Source organism: Nomascus leucogenys, chromosome 17, assembly GCF_006542625.1.
Source record: "Nomascus leucogenys isolate Asia chromosome 17, Asia_NLE_v1, whole genome shotgun sequence".
Classification (NCBI taxonomy): Eukaryota; Metazoa; Chordata; class Mammalia; order Primates; family Hylobatidae; genus Nomascus; species Nomascus leucogenys.
Genome location: NC_044397.1, coordinates 35,195,401 through 35,216,629, shown reverse-complemented (window position 1 = coordinate 35,216,629; position 21,229 = coordinate 35,195,401). Strand labels below are relative to the sequence as shown.

At 52.2% G+C, this 21,229-nt stretch overlaps 1 protein-coding gene across 2 annotated transcripts; it reads left to right on the top strand.

Annotated features, from left to right (window-relative positions):
- The first annotated feature begins 6,507 nt into the window (after nt 1–6,507).
- On the top strand, nt 6,508–20,122 carry ACTL6B (actin like 6B). Of its 2 annotated transcripts, XM_003278100.2 has the most exons (14): nt 6,509–6,635; nt 7,086–7,162; nt 7,380–7,545; nt 7,850–7,950; nt 13,085–13,182; nt 14,410–14,504; nt 14,571–14,677; nt 15,695–15,784; nt 15,945–16,006; nt 16,144–16,258; nt 16,397–16,477; nt 16,580–16,675; nt 16,892–16,978; nt 19,892–20,122. In XM_003278100.2, exons 1-14 carry the CDS (start codon nt 6,611–6,613, stop codon nt 19,970–19,972), a joined length of 1,281 nt encoding a protein of 426 aa, XP_003278148.2. In that variant the 5' UTR covers nt 6,509–6,610; the 3' UTR covers nt 19,973–20,122. The 2 variants fall into 2 exon arrangements, with proteins under 2 accessions (XP_030653140.1, XP_003278148.2); XM_030797280.1 differs by lacking the exon at nt 19,892–20,122 and having other exon boundaries at nt 6,508–6,635; nt 16,875–16,906.
- Nucleotides 20,123–21,229: the final 1,107 nt, after the last annotated feature.

Sequence of the window (21,229 nt, the reverse complement as noted above, 5' to 3'; positions counted from 1 at the left end):
TGAAACCCTGTCTCTACTAAAAATACAAAAAATTAGCCAGGCGTGGTGGCGGGTGCCTGTAGTCCCAGCTACTCGGGAGGCTGAGGCAGGAGAATGGCGTGAACCCGGGAGGCGGAGCTTACAGTGAGCAGAGATCACGCCACTGCACTCCAGCCTAGGCAACAGAGCGAGACTCCATCTCAAAAAAAAAAAAAAAAAAAAAAAAAGCCAGGCATAGTGGCGCTTGCCTGTGGTCCCAGCTACTCAGGAGGCCAAAGTGGGAGGATTGTTTGAGCTCAGGAGTTTGAGGCTTTAGTGGTGCATGACTGCACTCTAGTCTGGGTGACAAAGCAAGACTCTTTCCCTAAAACGAAAAAGAGAAGGCCCGGTGCAGTGGCTCATGCCTGTAATCCCAGCACTTTGGGAGGCGGAGGCAGGTGGATCACGAGATCATGAGTTGAAGACCAGCCTGGCCAAGATGGTAAAACCCCATCTCTACTAAAAATACAAAAACTAGCCAGGCGTAACTGCGGGCGCCTGTAATCCCAGCTACTCGGGAGGCTGAGGCAGACAATTGCTTGAACCCGGGAGGTAGAGGTTGCAGTGAGCCAAGATGGCGCTACTACACTCTAGCCTGGGTGACAGAGCAAGACTCCATCTCAAAAAAAAAAAGAAAGAAAAATAAATAAAAAGAGTTGTAGGCATGAACCCATTGGTTTTATTTTGTTATTTTATTTTATTTTATTTTATTTTATTTTATTTTATTTTATTTTATTTTTAAGAGACAGTGTTTCACTCTGTCACCCAGGCTGCAATGGTGTGATCATAGCTCACTGCAGCCTCGACCTCCTCCGGTTGGTCATTAATTACTTCGTCTCATCTCCTCCTGACACTGACCTCTGTCAGCGGCTCACATCCAACCCTCCTTCTAGACTGAACTCCTATTTCCACATATTCCAGAAGTTTTCATGTCCTTAGACCTCTGTCCACGCTGTTCTCTTTGTGGGATATCTTTCCCGCCTTCTTCACTTATGAGCTTCTATTCATCCTTCACGGTTTTTGTTTGTTTGTTTGTTTTTGAGACGAAGTTTCACTCTTGTTGCCTAGGCTAGAATGCAATGGTACAATCTCAGCTCACTGCAAACTCTGCCTCCCAGGTTGAAGTGATTCTCCTGCCTCAGCCTCCCAGGTAGCTGGGACTACAGGCGCCCACCACCACGCCCAGCTAACTTTTTGTATTTTTAGTAGAGATGGGGCTTCGCCATATTGGCCAGGCTGGTCCCAAACTCCTGATCTCAGGTGATCCACCTGCCTCAGCCTCCCACAGTGCTGCGATTAGAGGCATGAGCCACTGTGCATGGCCTCATCCTTCACAGTTTAGCTCCAACTTCACTTCTAGAAGATTTCCTGGATTCTCAGTGACAGGTAGCCCCTCCTCCTCCAGGCATCCCTTTTTTTTTTTTTTTTTTTTTTTTTTTTTTTATTGAGGTGGAGTCTCACTCTGTCACCCAGGCTGGAGTGCAGTGGTGCAATCTCGGCTCACTGCAACCTCCGCCTCCCGGTTTCAATCTATTTTCCTGCCTCAGCCTCCTGAGTAGCTGGGATAACAGGCGCACGCCACCACGCCCAGCTAATTTTTTGTATTTTTAATAGAGATGGGGTTTCACCATATTGATCAGGCTGGTCTTGAACTCCTCACCTCAAATGATCCGCTCGCCTCGGCCTCCCAAAGTGCTGAGATTACAGACATGAGCCACTGCGCCCGGCCTTGGCCTCCCTTTCACCTCTCTTCTGTGTGTATCTGAGCTCCCCACTGCACCAAAGCTCCTTGAGAGCGAGGATATCCTGTATCTCACCCATCTCAGTATCCCTCCTATGTCTAGCATGGTGCCTGCCACACAGTAGGCATCAAAGATGTTTCTTGGCCAGGCACAGGGCTCATGCTTGTAATCCCAGCATTTTGGGAGGCCAAGGCAGGAGGATCTCGAGCCCGGGAGTTCGAGGCTACACTGATCCGTGACCATACAACTGCACTCCAGCCTGAGCAATAAAGCAAGACCCTGTCTCTTTATTTTATTTTTTGAGACACGGTCTTGCTCTGTTGCCCAGGCTGGAGTGCAGTAGTACGATCATGGCTCACTACAGCCTCAACCTCTCGGGCTCAAGTGATCCTCTCACTTCATCCTCCCGAGTATCTGGGACTACAGGATCACACCACCATGCCTGGCTAATTTTTTAGAAAACTTTTTGTAGAGATGGGTTCTTGATATGTTGCTCAAGCTGGTCTCTAACTCCAGGGTTCAAGCCATCTTCCTGCCTTGGTCTCCCAAAGTGCTGGGTTTATAGGCATGAGCCACCACGTCCAGCACTTGTCTCTTAAAAAGAAAAAAAGGGATATTTGTTGAATCAATGAATGGACAAGTGAAATGTATTAATTGCTTTATTCTAACCACTACCATAATACACTAGAATCTTATGTCAGATCCCATGACAAAAAAAAAATTGGTCACAGTTGACTGGGAGTTTAAATCAAGTTCTGCCCTGTAGTTAGCCAACTATAGCTTTCCCCCCAGCCATGAGAAGAAAATTCACTGCTCATTACCAAATAGACTGCAGGTTTCCAACTTATGCATAATAATATTAAGGCCTTAACACATCCACAGGGACACTTACTGAATAGTCCTGTATGCCCAGCTTTCAGCCACTGACTCCAGAATCAGATGGGGGCCTCATCGCCAGCTGTCCTATAGATAGAGACAGCACAGCTTGGTGAGAAACACAGAGGTGTTAGGAAACAAAGGCATATCTCAACTGGGTGATAAGAGCTGTGGGTTCTAATCCTGGCTCTGATCCCATTGGACTGTGTGATCCAGGACAGAGCTCAGGTTCTAGCTGGAAACAAACAAACAAAAAAACCTGTAAAACCCCTACAGGCACACACCACCATGCCTGGCCAGACTGGACAAGTTTCCTTGTGTTTTTTTATTATTTTTAGATGGAGTCTTGCTCTGTCACCCAGGCTGGAGTGCAGTGGTGTGATCTTGGATCACTGGCTTACTGCAACCTTCCCCTCCCGGGTTCAAGCAATTCTCCTGCCTCAGCCTCCCGAGTAGCTGGGACTACAGGCATGCACCACCACATCCAGTTAATGTTTTTATTTTTAGTAGAGACGGGATTTCACAATGTTGGCCAGGCTGGCCTTGAACTCCTCACCTCAAGTGTTCCGCCTGCCTTGGCCTCATAAAGTGCTGGGATTAAAAGTGTGAGCCACCATTCCCAGCCAAGACTGGGGAAGTTTTTTTTTTCTTCTTCTTCTTCCTCTTCTTCTTCTTCTTCTGCTTCTTCTTCTTCTGCTTCTGCTTCTGCTTCTTCTTCTTCTTCTTCCTCTTCCTCCTCTTCCCCTTCCCCTTCTCCCCTTCTCCCCTTCTCCCCTTCTCCCCTTCTCCCCTTCTTCTTCTTCTTCTTCTTCTTCTTCTTCTTCTTCTTCTTCTTCTTCTTCTTCTTCTTCTTCTTCTTCTTCTCCTTCTTCTTCTTCTCCTTCTCCTCCTCCTTCTCCTCCTCCTCCTACTCTTTCTCCTTCTCCTCCTCCTTCTCCTCCTTCTCCTCCTTCTTCTTCTTTTTTTGGGAGATGGGGTCTCTGTGTTGCCTAGGCTGGTCTCAAACTCCTGGCCTCAATCGATCCTCCCACCTCAGCCTCCCAAAGTGCCGGGATTATAGCCGTGAGCCACCACATGCCCTGCCTGGGCAAGTTTCTAAATCTGACATGGTTGGGGTGGTGGGAAGGAAAGAAGGGATAGTAAGAATTGGCAAGGTGAACTTCAGAGTAAGTGAGGCAACATCATTAAATGTCAACAAAAGGAGAGGGACAAGATGAATAGAATCACTTTCCACCCCAACATTCCTTTCATCCTCACCTCAGCATTTTAAACGATAAGAAATGCAAGCACTCGGCTGGGCATGCTGGCTCACGCCTGTAATCCTAGCACTTTGGGAGGCAGAGGTGGGGCATTCATTTGAGATCAGCAGTTCGAGACCAGCCTGGCCAACATGGTGAAACCCTGTCTTTACTAAAAATAATAATAATAAAAAAAATTAGCTGGGAGTGGTGGCACACACCCATAACCCCAGCTACTTGGGAGGCTGAGGCAGAAGAATTGTTTAAACCCAGGAGGCGGATGTTACAGTGAGTTGAGATTGCGCCATTGCAGTCCAGCCTGGGCGACAGAGTGAGACTCCGGCTCAAAAAGAAAAAAAGAAATGTGGCCAATCCCAGCACTTTGGGAGGCCAAGGCGGGCGGATCATGAGGTCAGGAGATCGATACCATCCTGGCTAACACAGAGAAACCACGTCTCTACTAAAAATACAAAAATTAGCCGCACGTGGCGTCGGGCGTCTGTAGTCCCAGCTGCTGGGGAGGCTGAGGCAGGAGAATGGCGTGAACCCGGGAGGCGGAGCTTGCAGTGAGTCGAGATCACGCCATTGCACTCCAGCCTGGGCGATAGAGCGAGACTGCGTCTCAAAAAAAAAAAAAAAAAGAAATGTAAGCACTTTAAGAGATCCACTCAATTCCTCCAGACCTCAATGGACTGACGTAGGGTCACTCTGGAAAAATCTCATTCTTCCAGCTCCTGAGTCAGCCCTCTCCCCTACAGCTCACCACTCCCGCTGAAACCCGGACCCTTTCAGTCTTAGAAGCCAAGTCTGAACTTGGAACCAACCCTAGGCATTGAAATGCCACCGTCGTCAGTAGGTAATCCATGAGCCAGCTAGAGCCAGCTAAAGCCATCTGTCCTTTGGCCGGGGAGGGGTGGAGTCTCTTCCAGGGTGGGCATGTGGTGAGCAGAGAACCTTCAGGGGCACGCGGACCTCACATAGTATCCACTTCCTGTGCTATCTCTGGTGTCAAAGCTCCCTCGCCCCCAAACAAGTAGATAGGCATAGTCAACACACACAAGCATTCAGATGTGCATATGTACACACATGCACCCATACACCAACACACATAGACACATACATACAGACACACAACCTCACATAAGAATCCCTCAGCTACCCCCAAGTTGTCAGAGCTGCTCCTTTGCCTTTGCTACCAAAATTGTGGTGCTGGAAGCCCAGAAGAACCTGGGATCCAAGCAGTAGAAAACCCTGTTGTTAGCCTGGCGCTGTGGCTGACATCTGTAATCCCAATGACTCAGGAAGCCAAAGTGGGAGGATCACTTGAGGCCAGGAGCTCGAGACCAGACTGGGCAACATAGTTTTTTTTCTTAAAAAAAAAAAAAAAAAAAAAAAAAGCCAGGTGTGGTGGTATGCACCTGTAAGTCCCAGCTACTCAGGAGGCTGAGGCGAGAGGATCACTTGAACCCAGGATTTCAAGGTGACAGTGAGCTATAAGCATGCCACTGCACTCCAGCCTGGGTGACGGAAGACCCCAACTCAAAAAGAAAAGAAACAAAAACACTCTTGTTGATAAATGCCTCCTCAGGAGAACAGGCGCTAAAGAGAGACAGATGGAGAAAGGAAGCTAAAGCCAGGTGTGCTGAATGCCTGTGTGTGAAAGTACCTTATAAGTACTTACAGTACGTATAAGGCCTTGGTACTGGGGTGGGGGGTTGGGGGGGGGGTGCGGAGCAAGGCAAGGAAAAAAGGGGCCAACGAAAGACAAAGGAGGGAAGTTGGACACGGTGGCTCATGCTTTTAATCCCAGCACTTTGGGACTTTGAGGACAGGAGTTCAAGGCCAGCCTGGGCAAGGTAGCAAGACCCAGTCTCTTAAAAAAAAAAGGAGGAAAAAACAGAGAGAGATGGAGACACACCCCCTCTGGTCCCTCTCTCAATCTTCCCTTCCCTCCCTCTCCTGGTGATTCCATTTAGACCTGGGTGATTCCATTTAGGCCTGGGTGTGGCAGAACCGGGCTCAGAGCAGCCTGAAGATAGATGACCCTTCTGGGGACTGGAGCTCTCTCCCCAATCCTGCTTTAAAAAGTAAGGGGGTAGAGGTCGGGCGCAGTGGCTCACGCCTGTAATTCTGGCACTTCCAGAGGCTGAGGTGGGAGGATCGCTTGAGGCCAGGAGTTCGAGATCAACCTGGGCAAAAGAGCAAGACCCCGTCTCTATAAAAAAAATTTTTTTAATTAGCCAGGGGTGCTGGCACCTGCCTGTAATCCCAGCTACTTGGGAGGCTGAGGAGGATCGCTTGAGTTCAGGAGTTCGAGACCAGCCTGGACAACATCACAAGACCTCCGTTTCTACCAAAAAAATAAAAATAAAAATAAAAAGCAAGGGGGTAGAGACCTCATCAGTCGTCCTGCAGAGTCCCAGTCTCCGCCTCTTCCCTCTGCTCTCCTCTCTGCCGCCCGTTCCGTAGCGACGGTCTCTAAGTCCCTGCTAGGTGCCCCCTGCCCCATCTCCTCCTGGCCGCTTAACGGAGGGTATCTTCCCCTTTAAAGCAGCGGCCCCCGGTCGGGTCATTGTCTCGCCTGGCAGCCAATCGGCGGCGCCGTTGGGGGCGGGGGATCCGGCCTCCCAATTGGCCGCCATGAGTCCCGCCCCGCCAGGGATCCCGGGAGCTGTCCGGCCGCCTCGGTGCTGATCCCGCCGCCGCCCACGGGCCGCGAGCAGCGCAGAGGGCACTATGAGCGGGGGCGTCTACGGCGGAGGTGAGCGAGCCTCGGGCCCCCGGCTCCCGCAGCCCTGCCATCCGAACCCGCGCCATCCATCCGAGCTCTGGGCACCCCGGGGCCTGTCACCTCTACGCACGAACGGGTCCAGTCCCAGGCTCGGGTCTCCCGCCACCCCTAGGCTCAGTCCTCCCCGGACGCCCCGCGGGCACTGGGCCCTACCTTGCAACCCACCTCCACCTGGCCCCGGGCCCCTTCCTTTCCCGTCGGGAGGGTGGCCTGAGCATGGCCGCTGGGCAAGAAGGGACCCTGGCGGTGTGATGCCCCCACCCCCAGTCCCAGGACCTCGGACTCCAGGCCCAGCTCCCACCGGCCCCAGACTGGTGTTGAAGGTGGCGAGACTGTGGCTCTGCCCTGACTTTCTCTCGGAGCTACCTAGCGGGAGAGAGTTCGGGGGAGGTCCCCTTACAGGCCTGTCTCCCCGCACAGATGAGGTGGGGGCGCTGGTCTTTGACATTGGCTCCTTCTCAGTCCGCGCTGGGTACGCTGGGGAGGACTGTCCCAAGGTGAGCCTTCCAGTCTCCTCTCCAAATCCTAGGGGCTCCAGACCCTTCTTCAGGCTTTGCAGTGACCCAGGGCTCTCCCAGATCGCCCAGAAACTCTGCTGATTTGGAACATGGGAATAAACCCAGGGGCGGGCTGAGGACCCTGCTGTGGGGCTGGACAGGGGCAAGAGGGTGACCCCTCTCCCTGCCGATCCTCCCCCCAACCCTTCCCCACCAGGCTGACTTCCCCACCACGGTGGGGCTGCTGGCCGCGGAGGAGGGGGGCGGGCTGGAGCTGGAGGGGGACAAAGAGAAGAAAGGGAAGATCTTCCACATCGACACCAATGCCCTGCACGTGCCTCGGGATGGAGCGGAGGTCATGTCGCCCCTCAAGAATGGCATGAGTAAGGGGCCCCCACCCATCACCTCCTGACAGACAGGGAGCCCACTCCCCACAATCTGGGACATAGCAGACCCCACTCCCCGCGGAGTCTTCCTTGCAGCCCCAGGGTTCTTCTCGCTGCCAGGGTTCTTCTCGCTGGGTTCCCTTCCCAGGGGCCCATCAGGTTTCTGGGAAGGGGGGCGTTCCCCTGGAGCTGGACTCACTGACCCTCCTCCTTTGGGCTTGGCCTTTCTCCCTCCTTTTCTTCCTGTCCCTGTCCCCTGCCTGCCTTCTTGCGTCTCTCCATGCTGCACTTCTGGCCCCAGTCGAGGACTGGGAGTGCTTCCGAGCCATCCTGGATCACACCTACAGCAAACACGTCAAGTCTGAGCCAAACCTGCACCCAGTGCTCATGTCCGAGGCTCCGGTGAGTGCCTCCTCCATCCTCATGCCCAACCCTGATCTCCACCACACCTCCTTCCCACCATCCACCTCTCCTCCTCTCCTCTCAAGCCACCGCTCTGAGCCACTTCACTTTTTAGACTCTCTTCACCCATCCCAACCACTTTCCTTCTTTCTTGGCTAAGTCTCCATCCCTCCTGCTCTCTTCTTGCTCTGTCCACTCTGCTGCCCTTCTCTGTCTCCAAGTCCTTTTTTATTTATTTTTTTTTTGACACAGTCTCACTCTGTCACCCAGGCTGGAGTGCAATGGTGAGATCTCAGCCTCTGCCTCCCGAAGTCAAGGGATTCTCCTGCCTCAGCCTCCTGAGTAGCTGAGATTACAGGCACCCACCACCACGCCTGGCTAATTTTTTGTATTTTTAGTAGAGAGGGGGTTTCGCCTTGTTGGCCAGGCTGGTCTCGAACTCCTGACCTCAGGTGATCCACCCGCCTTGGCCTCCCAAAGTGTTGGGATTACAGGCGTGAGCCACCATGCCCAGCCTACAAGTCCTTTTTTGACCTTTTAACTTATTATTATTATTATTATGGTCAACTTTGGTGAGCTGGGTATGTGGGCTCACCTGTAATCCCAACACTTTGGGAAGCCAAGGTGGGAGGATCACTTGAGCCCAGGAGTTTGAGACCACCCTGGGCAATATGGCAAGACCTGTCTCTTTTATTAAAACAATAAAAGTTAAAAATTTTTTGCTGGGCGCGGTGGCTCACCCCTGTAATCCCAGCAGTTTGGGAGGCCGAGGCAGGTGGATCACAATGTCAGGAGATCAAGACCATCCTGGCTAACACGGTGAAACCCTGTCTCTACTAAAAATACAAAAAATTAGCTGGGTGTGGTGGCGGGCGCCTGTAGTCCCAGCTACTCAGGAGTCCGAGGCAGGAGAATGGCGTGAACCCGAGAGGCGGAGCTTGCAGTGAGCCGAGATCGCGCCACTGCACTCCAGCCTGGGCAACAGAGCGAGACTCCATCTCAAAAAAAAAAAAAATTAAAACTGCATTTAAAAAAATGTTCTTACCCACCTCCTTATAAATTCCTCTTTATAAAGCAACCGTTTTTCTCCTTTTTAGCTAATGTTGGGGGTATTTTCTTCCATATCTCTAATATTACACTTAAATTGCTGCCTGTGGAGTTTTCAGTTTTAGGTATTATCGATGAATTTTCCACTTTAGAAAATGATCACTTAGCTCTCTTTTCCTCCCCAGCCTATGCCACACATACTTCTTATTACCCTCCTTTAAGTACAGTGGGTTTTGTTGTTGTTGTTGTTTGGGGTTTTGTTTGTTGTTTGTTTTTGAGACTTTGTGTAAAAAACAGGGGCTCTGCTCAGTTTGTCCCCCAGGTTGGATTGCAGCGGCACAATTCTTCAGCCTTGGTCTCCTGGGCTCAAGTGATCCTCTCATTTCAGTCTCCAGAGTAGCTGGAACCATAGGCATGAGCCACCACGCCCAGCTGATTTTTAAATTTTTTTGGAGACAGGGTTTCACCATGTTGTCCAGGCTGGTCTTGAATTCCTGGGCTCAAGCAATCCGCCCGCCTCAGCTTCCCAAAATGCTGGGATTACAGGCGAGATCCACCACACCCAGCCCAGTTGTATTTTAGACTTTAAAAGAAATCAGTATTCGGTATTTACATTCTTTTTAAATTAAAAATAATTTTAAGAGAATCTTTTGTAGAGATGGGGTCTCATTATATTGCCCAGGCTGGCTTCAAACTCCTGTGCTTCAGCGATCCTTCTACTTCAGCTTACAAAGTGCTAGAATTACAGGCATAAGTCACTGTGCCCAGCCCAATATTTACACTCTTATTACTATGTATGCTAATCAGGCCTGAGACAGACAATACACTATGATCACTTTTCCTTTCTTGTGCAACTTTTTGTTTTCCTAGAACTGGAGAAAAAAAATGTGTTCAATTTTTTTTTTTTTTTTTTTTTGAGACAGAGTCTTGCTCTGTCACCAGGCTGGAGTGTAGTGGTACGATCTCGGCTCACTGCAAGCTCCGCCTCCTGGGTTCAAGCAATTCTCCTGCCTCAGCCTCCTGAGTAGCTGGGACTACAGGTGCACGCCACCAGGCACAGATAATTTTTGTATTTTTAGTAGAGACGGGGTTTCACCATATTGGCCAGGATGGTCTCGATCTCTTGACCTCGTGATCCACCCACCTCGGCCTTCCAAAGTGCTGGGATTACAGGCATGAGCCACCACCTTGGCCCTGTGTTTGACTGTATTTGGTCTGGTTTTCTATCTACTTAACAATGTGAACCCTAAATTATTCATCAATTGTATATTTTGTCAAGACATCAATTCCATTAGATATTTTATCAATTTCTTTCTTTTTTTTTTTTTTTTTTTGAGACATTGTCTCGCTCTGTTGCCCAGGCTGGAGTGCCGTGGCGCCATCTTGGCTCACTGCAAGCTCCACCTCCTGAGTTCACGCCATTCTCCTTCCTCAGCCTACCGAGTAGCTGGGACTACAGGCGCCCGCCACCATATCCAACTAATTTTTTGTATTTCTTTTTTTTTTTTTTTTTTTGAGGCGGAGTCTCACTCTGTTGCCCAGGCTGGAGTGCAGTGGCGTGATCTCGGCTCACTGCAAGCTCTGCCTCCCGGGTTCACGCCATTCTCCTGCCTCAGCCTCCCAAGTAGCTGGGACTATAGGTGCCCACCACCACGCCCGGCTAAATTTTTGTATTTTTAGTAGAGATGGGGTTTCAACGTGTTAGCCAGGATGGTCTCGATCTCCTGACCTCGTGATCTGCCCATCTCAGCCTCCCAAAGTGCTGGGATTACAGGCGTGAGCCACCACGCCTGGCCTCTCATCAATTTCATCTTCTTGAAGAAATTTCCTCAGGAGCCCACTGACCTGGTCCAGTTTGCACTAGTACCCCTCTGCCAGGGGACAGACCTATCATGCTGGCATCTTCCTTCACCATCATCTTGTAGAATCCCTTTGCCTCTGTCCTGGTTAGAAGTCCTGTTTCCTGTACTTGACTCCTTTTCTTGACTTATTCCTTTGTTTTCATGGAGCAGGTCCTTCAGTAACTGCCTTAGAAAGGTCATGAGAGGCCAGACACAGTGGCTCACTCCTGTAATCCCAGCACTTTGGGAGGCCCTGAGCCCAGTAGTTTGAGACCAGCCTGGGCAATATACTGATACCTTATCTCTACCAAAAATATAAAAATTAGCTGGCCATGGTGGTGCATGCCTGTAGTCCCAGCTACTCAGAAGGCTGAGGCAAGAGAATTGCTTGTACCCAGGAGGCAGAGGTTGCAGTCAGCCTAGATCATGCCACTGCACTCTAGCCTGGGTGACAGAGTGAGACTCCATTTAAAAAAATAAATTAATTAAATTAAATAATAATCTAAAATAAAACTTTTTTTTTTTTTTGAGATGAAGTCTCACTCTTGTCCTCCAGGCTGGAGTGCAATGGCATGATCTTGGCTTACTGCAACCTCCGCTTCCCACGTTCAAGCGATTCTCCTGCCTCAGCATCCCAAGTAGCTGGGATTACAGGCACCTCCCACCACACCTGGCTAATTTTTGTATTTTTAGTAGAGATGGGGTTTCACCATGTTGGCCAGGCTGGTCTCAAACTCCTGACCTCAGGTGATCTGCCCGCCTTGGCCTCCCAAAGCGCTGGGATTATAGGCATGAGCCACCGAGCCTGGCATCTAAAAAAAAAACTTAAAGAAAGGTCATGGGAAGTATATTTTTTGAGACTTTGTATGTCTCACCTTGAGTTGATAGCTTAGCTAGGTATCCCATGCCAGGTTGGAAATCATTATTCTTCAGAATCTTTTTTTTTTTTTTTGAGACGGAGTCTCGCTCTATCACTCAGGCTGGAGTGCAGTGGCGCAATCTTGGCTCACTGCAAGCTCTGTCTCCCAGGTTCATGCCATTCTCCTGCCTCAGCCTCTCCAAGTAGCTGGGACTACAGGCGCCCGCCACCACGCCCGGCTAATTTTTTTGTATTTTTAGTAGAGACGGGGTTTCACCGTGGTCTGGATTTCCTGACCTCGTGATCCGCCCGCCTCGGCCTCCCAAAGTGCTGGGATTACAAGCGTGAGCCACCGCACCCGGCCTATTCTTCAGAATCTTCAAGGCACTTTTCCATTGTCCTTCTTCCAGCATATATTGTTGCCATTAAGAAGGATGAAACCATCTGATTTCTGATCCTCTGATGTAATGTTTTTCTTTCTGAAAGTTTATAGAATTTTTACTTTATCCTCAGTGTGGTGTATTTTCATTCATGGCTCTAGGCACTTAGTGTGTCTCTTCACTCTGAAAACCTATGTCTTTCAATTCAGTGAAAAAGAATTATTTATTTAATTATTTATTTCTCTCCATTTTCTCTCGGGATTTTCTGTTATTGGATTTTGATGCCCCCTGAATTGGTCCCCTAATTTAATTCCCTTTTCTCTTATATTTTCCATCTCTTTACCTTTTTCCTTTGGTTTCCAAGATATTCCCTCCACTTTATGTTCTAATCCTTCTATTGAGTTTTTCATTTCTGTTCATGTAGTTTTAATTCCCACAAGCTCCTTACTTTAAAATTTTTTTTTAGTGAGACAGCATCTCACTATGTTGTCCAGGCTAGTTTTGAACTCCTGGGTTCAAGCAATCCTCCTGCCTCAGCCTCCCAAATTGCTGGGATTATAGGCATAAGCCACTGTGTCTGGCCTGTGCAAATGTTTTGAATGCATGTGTGTGTGACTGTGAGTGTGAATATATGTGTATGTGTGAGTGTGTGTGAGTTTGAGTGTGTGTGAATGTGAGTGTATATGTGTGTTTGACTGTGTGTGAGTGTGTTTGCATGTGTGACTGTGAGTGTATGTATAGTGTGAATGCATGTGTGTGTTTATGTGTGTGTCTGTGAATGTGAGTGTATATGTTTGAGTGTATGTGTGTGCGTGTGCAAGTGAATGCATGTGTGTATGACCATGAGTGTATGTGTGAGTGTTTAGGTTATGTGTGTGTGCAAGTGTTTGAATGGATGCGTGTGTGTGACCGTGAGTGTATGTGTGAGTGAGTGGGTTGCGTTGTGCGTGAGTGTGGGTCTGTGCCTCTCCCTTCCTGAATCCTCCCCTCCTGCACTTTCTCCTCAGTGGAACACACGGGCCAAGCGGGAGAAGCTGACAGAGCTGATGTTCGAGCAGTACAACATTCCTGCCTTCTTCTTATGCAAGACGGCTGTGCTCACCGCGTATCCTCTGGACTGAGCTGCTCTGACTGGGTGGAGGGCTGGGGTGGGGCCTGTGCTGAGCTCAGCTGAGATGAGCTGGGGGGTCAGGCCTGGTTCTCTGAAGATCAGTGTCCCAGTGGGCAGACACCTCCCTCTGCCCCACTAGTGCAGAAGGCCCAATGGACTGAGCACCTCCGACCCTGGGGTGGCCAGATCAGCAGCCCCTTTCCGTTCCCTGCATCAGGCTGAGCAGACAGTGAGCTGGGCCCGGGAGAGAGCAGGGGCTGGAACTGGGCAGTGGAGGGAGACGTGTAGAACACTGCGGCAGTCCCTTCCCAATAACTCCTTCAACACGGACTGTTTTTAGGATCTGCCTTGCATTGAACCCTGTGCTACGCACTGGGGTGATAGCGACCCTAATTTCAGGGAATCTGTAGGACACAACGAAAAATAAAGGGACTGGCCAGGCGCGGTGGCTCACGCCTGTAATCCCAGCACTTTGGGAGGCCGAGATGGGCAGATCACTTGAGATCAGGAGTTAGAGACCAGTCCGGCCAACATGGCAAAACCCCATGTCTACTAAAAATGCAAAAATTAGCCAGGCATAGCGATGGGCACCTGTAGTCCCAGCTACTTGGGAGGCTGAGGCTGGATAATCTCTTGAACCCAGGAGGCAGAGGTTGCAGTGAGCGATTGCATTCCAGCTCCAGCCTGGGCGACAAAGCAAAACTCAGTTTCAAAAAAAAAAAAAAAGTAAAGAAGTAACTGGGGTCGCTGGGCGCAGTGGCTCATGCCTGTAATCCTGGCACTTTGGGAGGCCGAGGCAGGCAGATCACGAAGTCAGGAGATCGAGACCATCCTGGCTAACACGGTGAAACTGCGTCTCTACTAAAAATACAAAAAATTGGCTGGGCGTGGTGGCAGGCGCCTGTAGTCCCAGCTACTTGGGAGCCTGAGGCAGGAGAATGGTGTGAACCTGGGAGGCGGAGCTTGCAGTGAGCCGAGATGGCACCACTGCACTCCAGCCTGGGAGATAGTGAGACTCCATCTCAAAAAAGAAAAAAAAAAAAAAAAGAAGTAACTGGGGTCTCAGAGCCTTTCTCCAGGAGATGAGTCATCATCAGGAGGAGAGATTTGCAGACTGGGGATGGGGTGGACCCCGGTAGAGCAGAGAGTGACCAGATAAGATCTGGACCCAGGCCCCTCACTTGCCACTGCTGTCTCTTTGACTTACCCATCCTTTGCCAGCTTTGCAAATGGGCGGTCCACGGGCCTCGTGCTGGACAGTGGAGCCACCCACACCACAGCCATTCCAGTACATGACGGCTACGTCCTGCAGCAAGGTGGGGCTTCAGCAGGGGGCGGGGGTGCCCCGGGAGGACCAGATCCTGACAGTGGCTTCCTTCTAGGCATCGTCAAGTCCCCTCTGGCAGGGGACTTCATCTCCATGCAGTGCCGAGAGCTGTTCCAGGAGATGGCCATTGACATCATCCCACCTTACATGATCGCAGCCAAGGTGGGGCCTCTGGGGACATGGAGCTGACACTAGAGTCCTGGCCACTCACCCCATGGCCGTCAACCCACTGACACATGAGATAGCAGAGCAGAGAGCAGCAGGCTCTCCACTGGGTCCTGGCTCCAGTTCCTCCTTTTATAATTGAGGCATCCGAAATCCAGACAGGCTGAGGGATATGCTGAGGTCATGGAACCAGCTGGCAGACAGCAGGATGTGTGAGGGCCAGTGTGGTGGGTTCTAAGGTCCAATATAGACCCAGGTTCAAGTTCTGCCTCTGCCGTGCAAGAGCTGCAGGACCGGTCGGGCGTGGTGGCTCACACCTGTAATCCCAGCACTTCGGGAGGCCGAGGCAGGCAGATCGCTTTGAGCTCACTTTGAGACCAGCCTGGGCAACATGGTGAAGCCACGTCTCTACTAAAACTGCAAGAACTAGCCAAGCATGGTGGCACATGCCTGTAGTCCCAGCTACTTGGGAGGCTGAGACTGGAGAATCACCTGAACCCCGGAGGCAGAGGTTGCAGTGAGCCGAGATCGCACCACTGCACTCCAGCCTGGACGATGGAGTAAGACTCCGTCTGAAAAAAAGAAAAAAAAGAGCTGTGTGACCAACAGCTTGATATCAAAGCTCCCTGGGTCTCATTTTCCTCTTCTGTAAAGTGGAACCGCAGTAGGCAGCAGAGAGGGTGCTGTATGAAGTGACACTGTGTGCTTAGCTCCATTCTGTGCCCTCACACGGATCATGGCCCCCTAGGAGGCCATTCCCTTGAGGTTCTGTCACTGCTGTATTCCTGGTGCTCTCCAGATCAGCTGCACCCACCGCATGAAGGGCACACACAGAGAGAGAGGCATGCCCCATTCTCTTTCCTCTCCATCAGGGAAGGGTGAGAAACCCCTCTTGCAGGCAGCACAGCAGAGCCTGCAGTGCCAGTTAGCTGCAGAGCTGGGAACAGTGCCAGGAAGGTGGGGGTGGGGGTCAGGTGGGCTAGGAAAGGGTGTTCCAACACTGTGCCCCAACAGGAGCCTGTCCGGGAGGGTGCCCCCCCAAACTGGAAGAAGAAGGAGAAGCTACCCCAGGTCTCCAAGTCCTGGCATAACTACATGTGTAATGTGAGGCTCTGGAGAGGGCCCCCTGAAACCCCCTCTCCCCTGCCATGAATGGGGGGCGGGACAGAGGCCCTGCATGGGAGGTGGAGCAGGGAGGGGGAGCGGGGCAGGGGGTGCTGCTCAGTGGGAATGCAGGCCCTCACCACCCCCGCTGGGATTTCAGGAGGTGATCCAGGACTTCCAGGCCTCCGTGCTGCAGGTCTCAGACTCCCCCTATGATGAACAGTGAGTGTGGCTCAGGGCTTTGGGGTGGGAGAGAGGGCAGAACCGGGACTCTTGGGGTGGGCTGGGGGGCTCTGGTGCTGCCTATCCACTGATCCTTCTCGAGCACCCCAGGCAGAGTCCTGCTCCCTTCTGGGCAGGGTGGCTGCACAAATGCCCACAGTGCACTACGAGATGCCCAATGGCTACAACACAGACTACGGCGCCGAGCGACTCCGCATCCCCGAGGGCCTGTTTGATCCCTCGAACGTCAAGGTTTGGCTGTATGGCGAGCACTGGGGTGGGTGCTGGCTGCAGTCCCTGGATCCTGGGGCATGGGGGAGGCTGGGAAGGATTGCAGGGGTCTGGGGGAAGGGGGAGAGGGCCCACAGCCCCAGACACCTCTCTCCGCAGGGCCTGTCGGGGAACACCATGTTGGGTGTGGGCCACGTGGTGACCACCAGCATCGGCATGTGTGACATTGATATTCGCCCGGTGAGGCCAGGCCGCAGCTGAGGCTCAGCAAAGGGGCCCAGGGGAAGTGGGGAGGCGGAGTTGGGGGGCTGTCCCCCGCGGCTCACTCCTTCCTGCTCTCAGGGCCTGTATGGGAGTGTCATTGTCACCGGCGGGAACACACTGCTGCAGGGCTTCACCGACAGGCTCAATCGAGAGCTTTCCCAGAAGACCCCACCGGTAGGAGCCCACCCCTGACCCAGGGCCCTGGACGCCCGTCCTGGCTCAGCTGTCCAGGACTGAGTCCCTTCATCCTTCCCACGTCCTTCCTTCTGTTCTGGCCACCAGAGCAGAACCCCTGCCCCTGTGGCTTCCCAAGTCTTCCCCCTGCCCCCCAAGCCCTGTCCCTTCCCAGAACCTAGGTGTCTGCTTCCCCCAGCCCCTTTTTACCCCCAGAGCATGCGACTGAAACTCATTGCCAGCAACAGCACCATGGAACGCAAGTTCAGCCCCTGGATTGGGGGTTCCATCCTGGCCTCACTGGTGAGAGGAAGGGGACCTGGCCTAGCACTGACTGTGGGGGAGAGGGGAGACCCAGACAGTGCCGGCCATTTTGACTGCCTCTTCATTCATTCATTCATTCAACAAACATTTATTTTTGAGAAATGTCAGTCAATGAATGTTCCCAGAAGGATGAACAGGACACAAATCGGGGGGCAGGGGCCCGGTACGGTGGCCCACACCTGTCATCCCAGCACTTTGGGTGGCTGAAGTTGGGGGATGGCTTGAGGCTAGGAGTTGAAGACCCAGCAGGGGAACATAGCAAGACCCATCTCTACTATTACAAATTGGGGAGAAGAGGCTGCGCGCAGTGGTTCATGCCTGTAATCCCTGCAGTTTGGGAGGCCGAGATGGGTGGATCGCTTGAGGTCAGGAGTTCGAGACCAGCCTGGCCAACATGATGAAACCTTGTCTCTACTAAAAATCCCAAAATTAGCCAGGCATGATGGTGCATTCCTGTAATTCCAGCTATTCAGGAGGCTGAGGCAGGAGAATCTCTTGAACCCAGGAGACAGAGACTGCAGTGAGCTGAGATCGTCCCACTGCACTCCAGCCTGGGTGACACAGTGAGACTCTCAAAAAATAAAAAATTGAGAGTAGAGGGACAGGTAGTTGGAGAGATTGGTCATGATGAGATTTTGATGATACACCCACTGTGCTCAGTCAGCAGAGGGGAGACCCTGATGGTTTGGGGCAAGGGAGTGATGTGGCAATGCAGGCATGATTGGAAAGACTGCCAGGCATGAGTCTTTGGGGTCGGGGTGTGAGCTGGGGTCAAGGGGACCTTGCAAGGAGGCTGTTTTGATTGCCCTGGAGTCATAGCATGGGTAGCAGTGGGGATGGGGTGGACAGCAAGGGGCAACTAGCAAAGGAGGCAGGCAGGTTGGTTCTGGGGCAGGAGGTGGTAAGTTCAGTCTGGACCTGCTGCTGGGGTCGAAGGAAGGTACTGAGCAGGGAGCTGGAGTTGCAACCCGCATCTGGAGGGTATCAGTCACACAGAGGGGACAGTGGGGCCATGACAGACAAGGAGGACATCCACGAGAAAGGAAGTCCCCCAGGGAGACAGAAACCAGGGTCAGAAAGACAGAGGCTGGCAGTCTGAACTTAGCTCAGGGCTGAAGCATGTCAGCCACAGTTCTTTTGTTTTTTTCCTTTTTTTGTTTTTGTTTTCGAGACAGAGTCTCACTGTCGCCCAGGCTGGAGTGCAGTGGAGCAATCTTGGCTCACTGCAACCTCCACCTCCTGGGTTCAAGCGATTCTTCTGCCTCAGCCTCCCGAGTAGCTGGGATTACATGCGTGAGCTACCACGCCTGGCTAATTTTTGGATTGTTAGTAGAGACGGGGTTTCACCATGTTGGCTAAGCTTGTCTCAAACTCCTGACCTCAAGTGATATGCCCATCTTGGCCTCCCAAAGTGCTGGGATTACAGGTGTGGGCCACCGTGCCCGGGCTGAAATCAACTATTAATAATATATCCTGGACAAGTAGAGTGGCTCACGCCTGTAATCTCAGCACTTTGAGAGGCCAAGGCGGGAGAATCATTTGAGTCCAAAATTTCTAGACCAGCCTGGGCAACAAAGCGAGACCTCATCTCTACCAAAAATTTAAAAAGCAGCTGGCAATGTGGCGCATACCTGTAGTCCCACCTACTTGGGAGGCCAAGGTTGGAGGATAACTTGAACCTGGAAGGTTGAGGCTGCAGTGAGCTGTGCCACTGCTCTCCAACCTGGGTGACAGAGCGAGATCCTGTTTCAAAAAAAAAAGAAAAAAAAAATTGGGTGTATATTTTCCACTTAGAGCACATCTCAATTTGGACCAGGGCTGGTGAGCCACAGGAGGCTACTGGCCACTGCATTAGACAGCACATGTGTGTAGGGTGAGAAAGATCAAAGCAGCCCAGGCATGGTAGTTCACGCCTGTAATCCCAACATTACGGGAGGCTGAGGTGGAACGATTACTTGAGCCCAGGAGTTTGAGACCAGCCTGGGCAACATAGTGAGACCCCATCTCTACAAAAAACAAAAATTAGGCTGGGCGTGGTGGCTCACGCCTGTAATCCCAGCACTTTGGGAGGCCAAGGTGGGCGGATCATCTGAAGTCAGGAGTTTGAGACCAGCTTGGCCAACATGGCAAAACCCTGTCTCTACTAAAAATACAAAAATTAGCCAGGCATGTTGGCACGTGCCTGTAATCCCAGCTACCCAGGAGGCTGAAGCAGGAGAATCGCTGGAACCTGGGAGACAGAGGCTGCAGTGAGCCAAGATTGCACCACTGCACTCCAGCCTGGGCGACAGAGCAAGACTCCATCTCAAAAAAATAAAATAAAAACAAAAATAATTAAAATTAAAACTTTTAAAAAATAGAGAGAAGGGACACTCTGAGATGCTCATTGCAGGAACCCTCAAGGGGCGAGTTGTAATGCTGAAGGCTGCAGATGAGGTGCCACAGTGTTGGAATGGTGAGGTGGAGGGAATATATCCTGGAGGGAGACCGGCGGTGTTCCAAAGCCCTGATGGAGTGAGAAGAGGACACCTGGTGGGGAAGGGCTGTGTGTGTGTAGGGGGTGTTGAGTGTTGGGTGCAGGTTGGCTGGTCTGGGGCTGTGCGTGCCATCCCCCCACCTCAGGAACAGGGCTTAGCTCAGGGCAGAGACTGCTGTTCAATAAATACTTGTTGAATGAATGAATTATTGATTGAATGATATAAAGAGGATACTCTCCCTCTGAATATGAAAGGGGACAGACGGAGGAGGGGAGGATGAGGTGGGGAGGGGCTTCAGAGGGATGTGAACCCAAGGGGTGGTTGGGGCCTGTTGGAGGGCTCCCAGGGGCTGCACCTGCCCGTCCACACCTCCCTCCAAGACCACCCTGACCCTGATACTGCCCCCTCCACCCAGGGCACTTTTCAGCAGATGTGGATCTCCAAGCAGGAATATGAGGAGGGCGGGAAGCAATGCGTGGAGCGAAAGTGCCCCTGATGGCACTCCTCCCCACACACCTGCTCCCAAGCTCAGATGGAAGTCCCTTAACCCCCATGCCACATCGCCTCCCTCCTCCTTTCCCTCTTGTCCTTGTAAATGGTGATGTTTCTGGGTTGAAAGAAGTAAAAATGTTTTAAGAAAAAAAAAGTTTGGCCTCCGTGGGGTGGGGAGTGGGCACAGGGTTCTGGAGGGAGGTGAGGGGAGGGATTCTCACTTCTACACCCATGCCGATCCCACAGTGGGCGCTAGGACACAGCCCCAGGGGCCATGGATTCCTCAGGTTTCTGAGGGTTTGTGACCCAGGGAGGGCCACACGATGAGCACTGGGGGTGGGGGGAGTTGCTGGGGGGTAACAGTTGTGGTGGGAGGTGGGAGGGGCTGCAGGGTGCAGCGGAGGGGCGCGGCATGGGGTGAGTGTGGCAGGAAGTGGGTGGAGCAGGAGGTGAAGCCTGGGTGGGCAGAGCAGGAGGTGGGGCCTGGTGGGCGGGGCCTCAGCGTAGGCCTCAGGTCTCAGGGGAGCAGCACGCCTGAGCACCCCAGGACCCGCGCTCAGGTGAGCTGCGCTATGCCTTCCTTCCTGGGGCTCTTGGTGGTGACAGACATGGGGCGGGGACTAGGGCGCTGGTGCATCCCAGCAGCTCGGAACTTCTCTGGACCTGAGTAGGAGCTGATGTTTCCCAGGGGAGATCCCAAAGGGAAACTTGGTGGGACCCTGAGCCCTCCTCTTCAGAGCTACTTGTCCTGGGGCCCTCAGAAGTGTTTGGGGACCTGCGCCCCGTGCCTGTTTAGCAGTTTGTGCCTGTGACGTGTTTCTGGGGCGAGGCTAACTGGCCTTTCATCAGCCTCAGAACCCAAAGAGGTAGAAACCCATGTGATCCAAGTCCTTCGGTGACCAAACAGGGGCCGGTGCCCAGGGAGGACCATGACTTGTCCAGGGTCACCCAGCTCTGCCCACACCTTGGCGAGGACTCTGATCACTCCTCCCCACTGACCCACAGATCCCTGACCCGAGGACCACCATCTGGGAGCTCTCGCTGGTCTCATCTGACCATGTGTTCCCACCTGTGCCCCTCCTTCTCCAGCAGCCAGCGGGAGTCTGAGAACCACCTTTCAAAAGAGACACACATGCACACCACCAGACCAAACCCCCAAGTCACACCACTGTGGTGCCTCCAGCTTTGAATGCCACTGGGGCAAGTGTCAGGGCAGGGAGGACAGCTGATATGTCACAGGACCCGGGCACTGGGGGACTCT

Excerpts from the sequence above, each read along its gene's own strand:
- ACTL6B (XM_003278100.2), top strand. The coding sequence starts at position 6,611 with ATGAGCGGGGGCGTCTACGGCGGAG. Across the intron at positions 13,183-14,409 it reads AAGACGGCTGTGCTCACCGC|CTTTGCAAATGGGCGGTCCA; the intron begins GTATCCTCTGGA and ends ATCCTTTGCCAG. Across the intron at positions 16,007-16,143 it reads GACTCCCCCTATGATGAACA|GGTGGCTGCACAAATGCCCA; the intron begins GTGAGTGTGGCT and ends CCTTCTGGGCAG.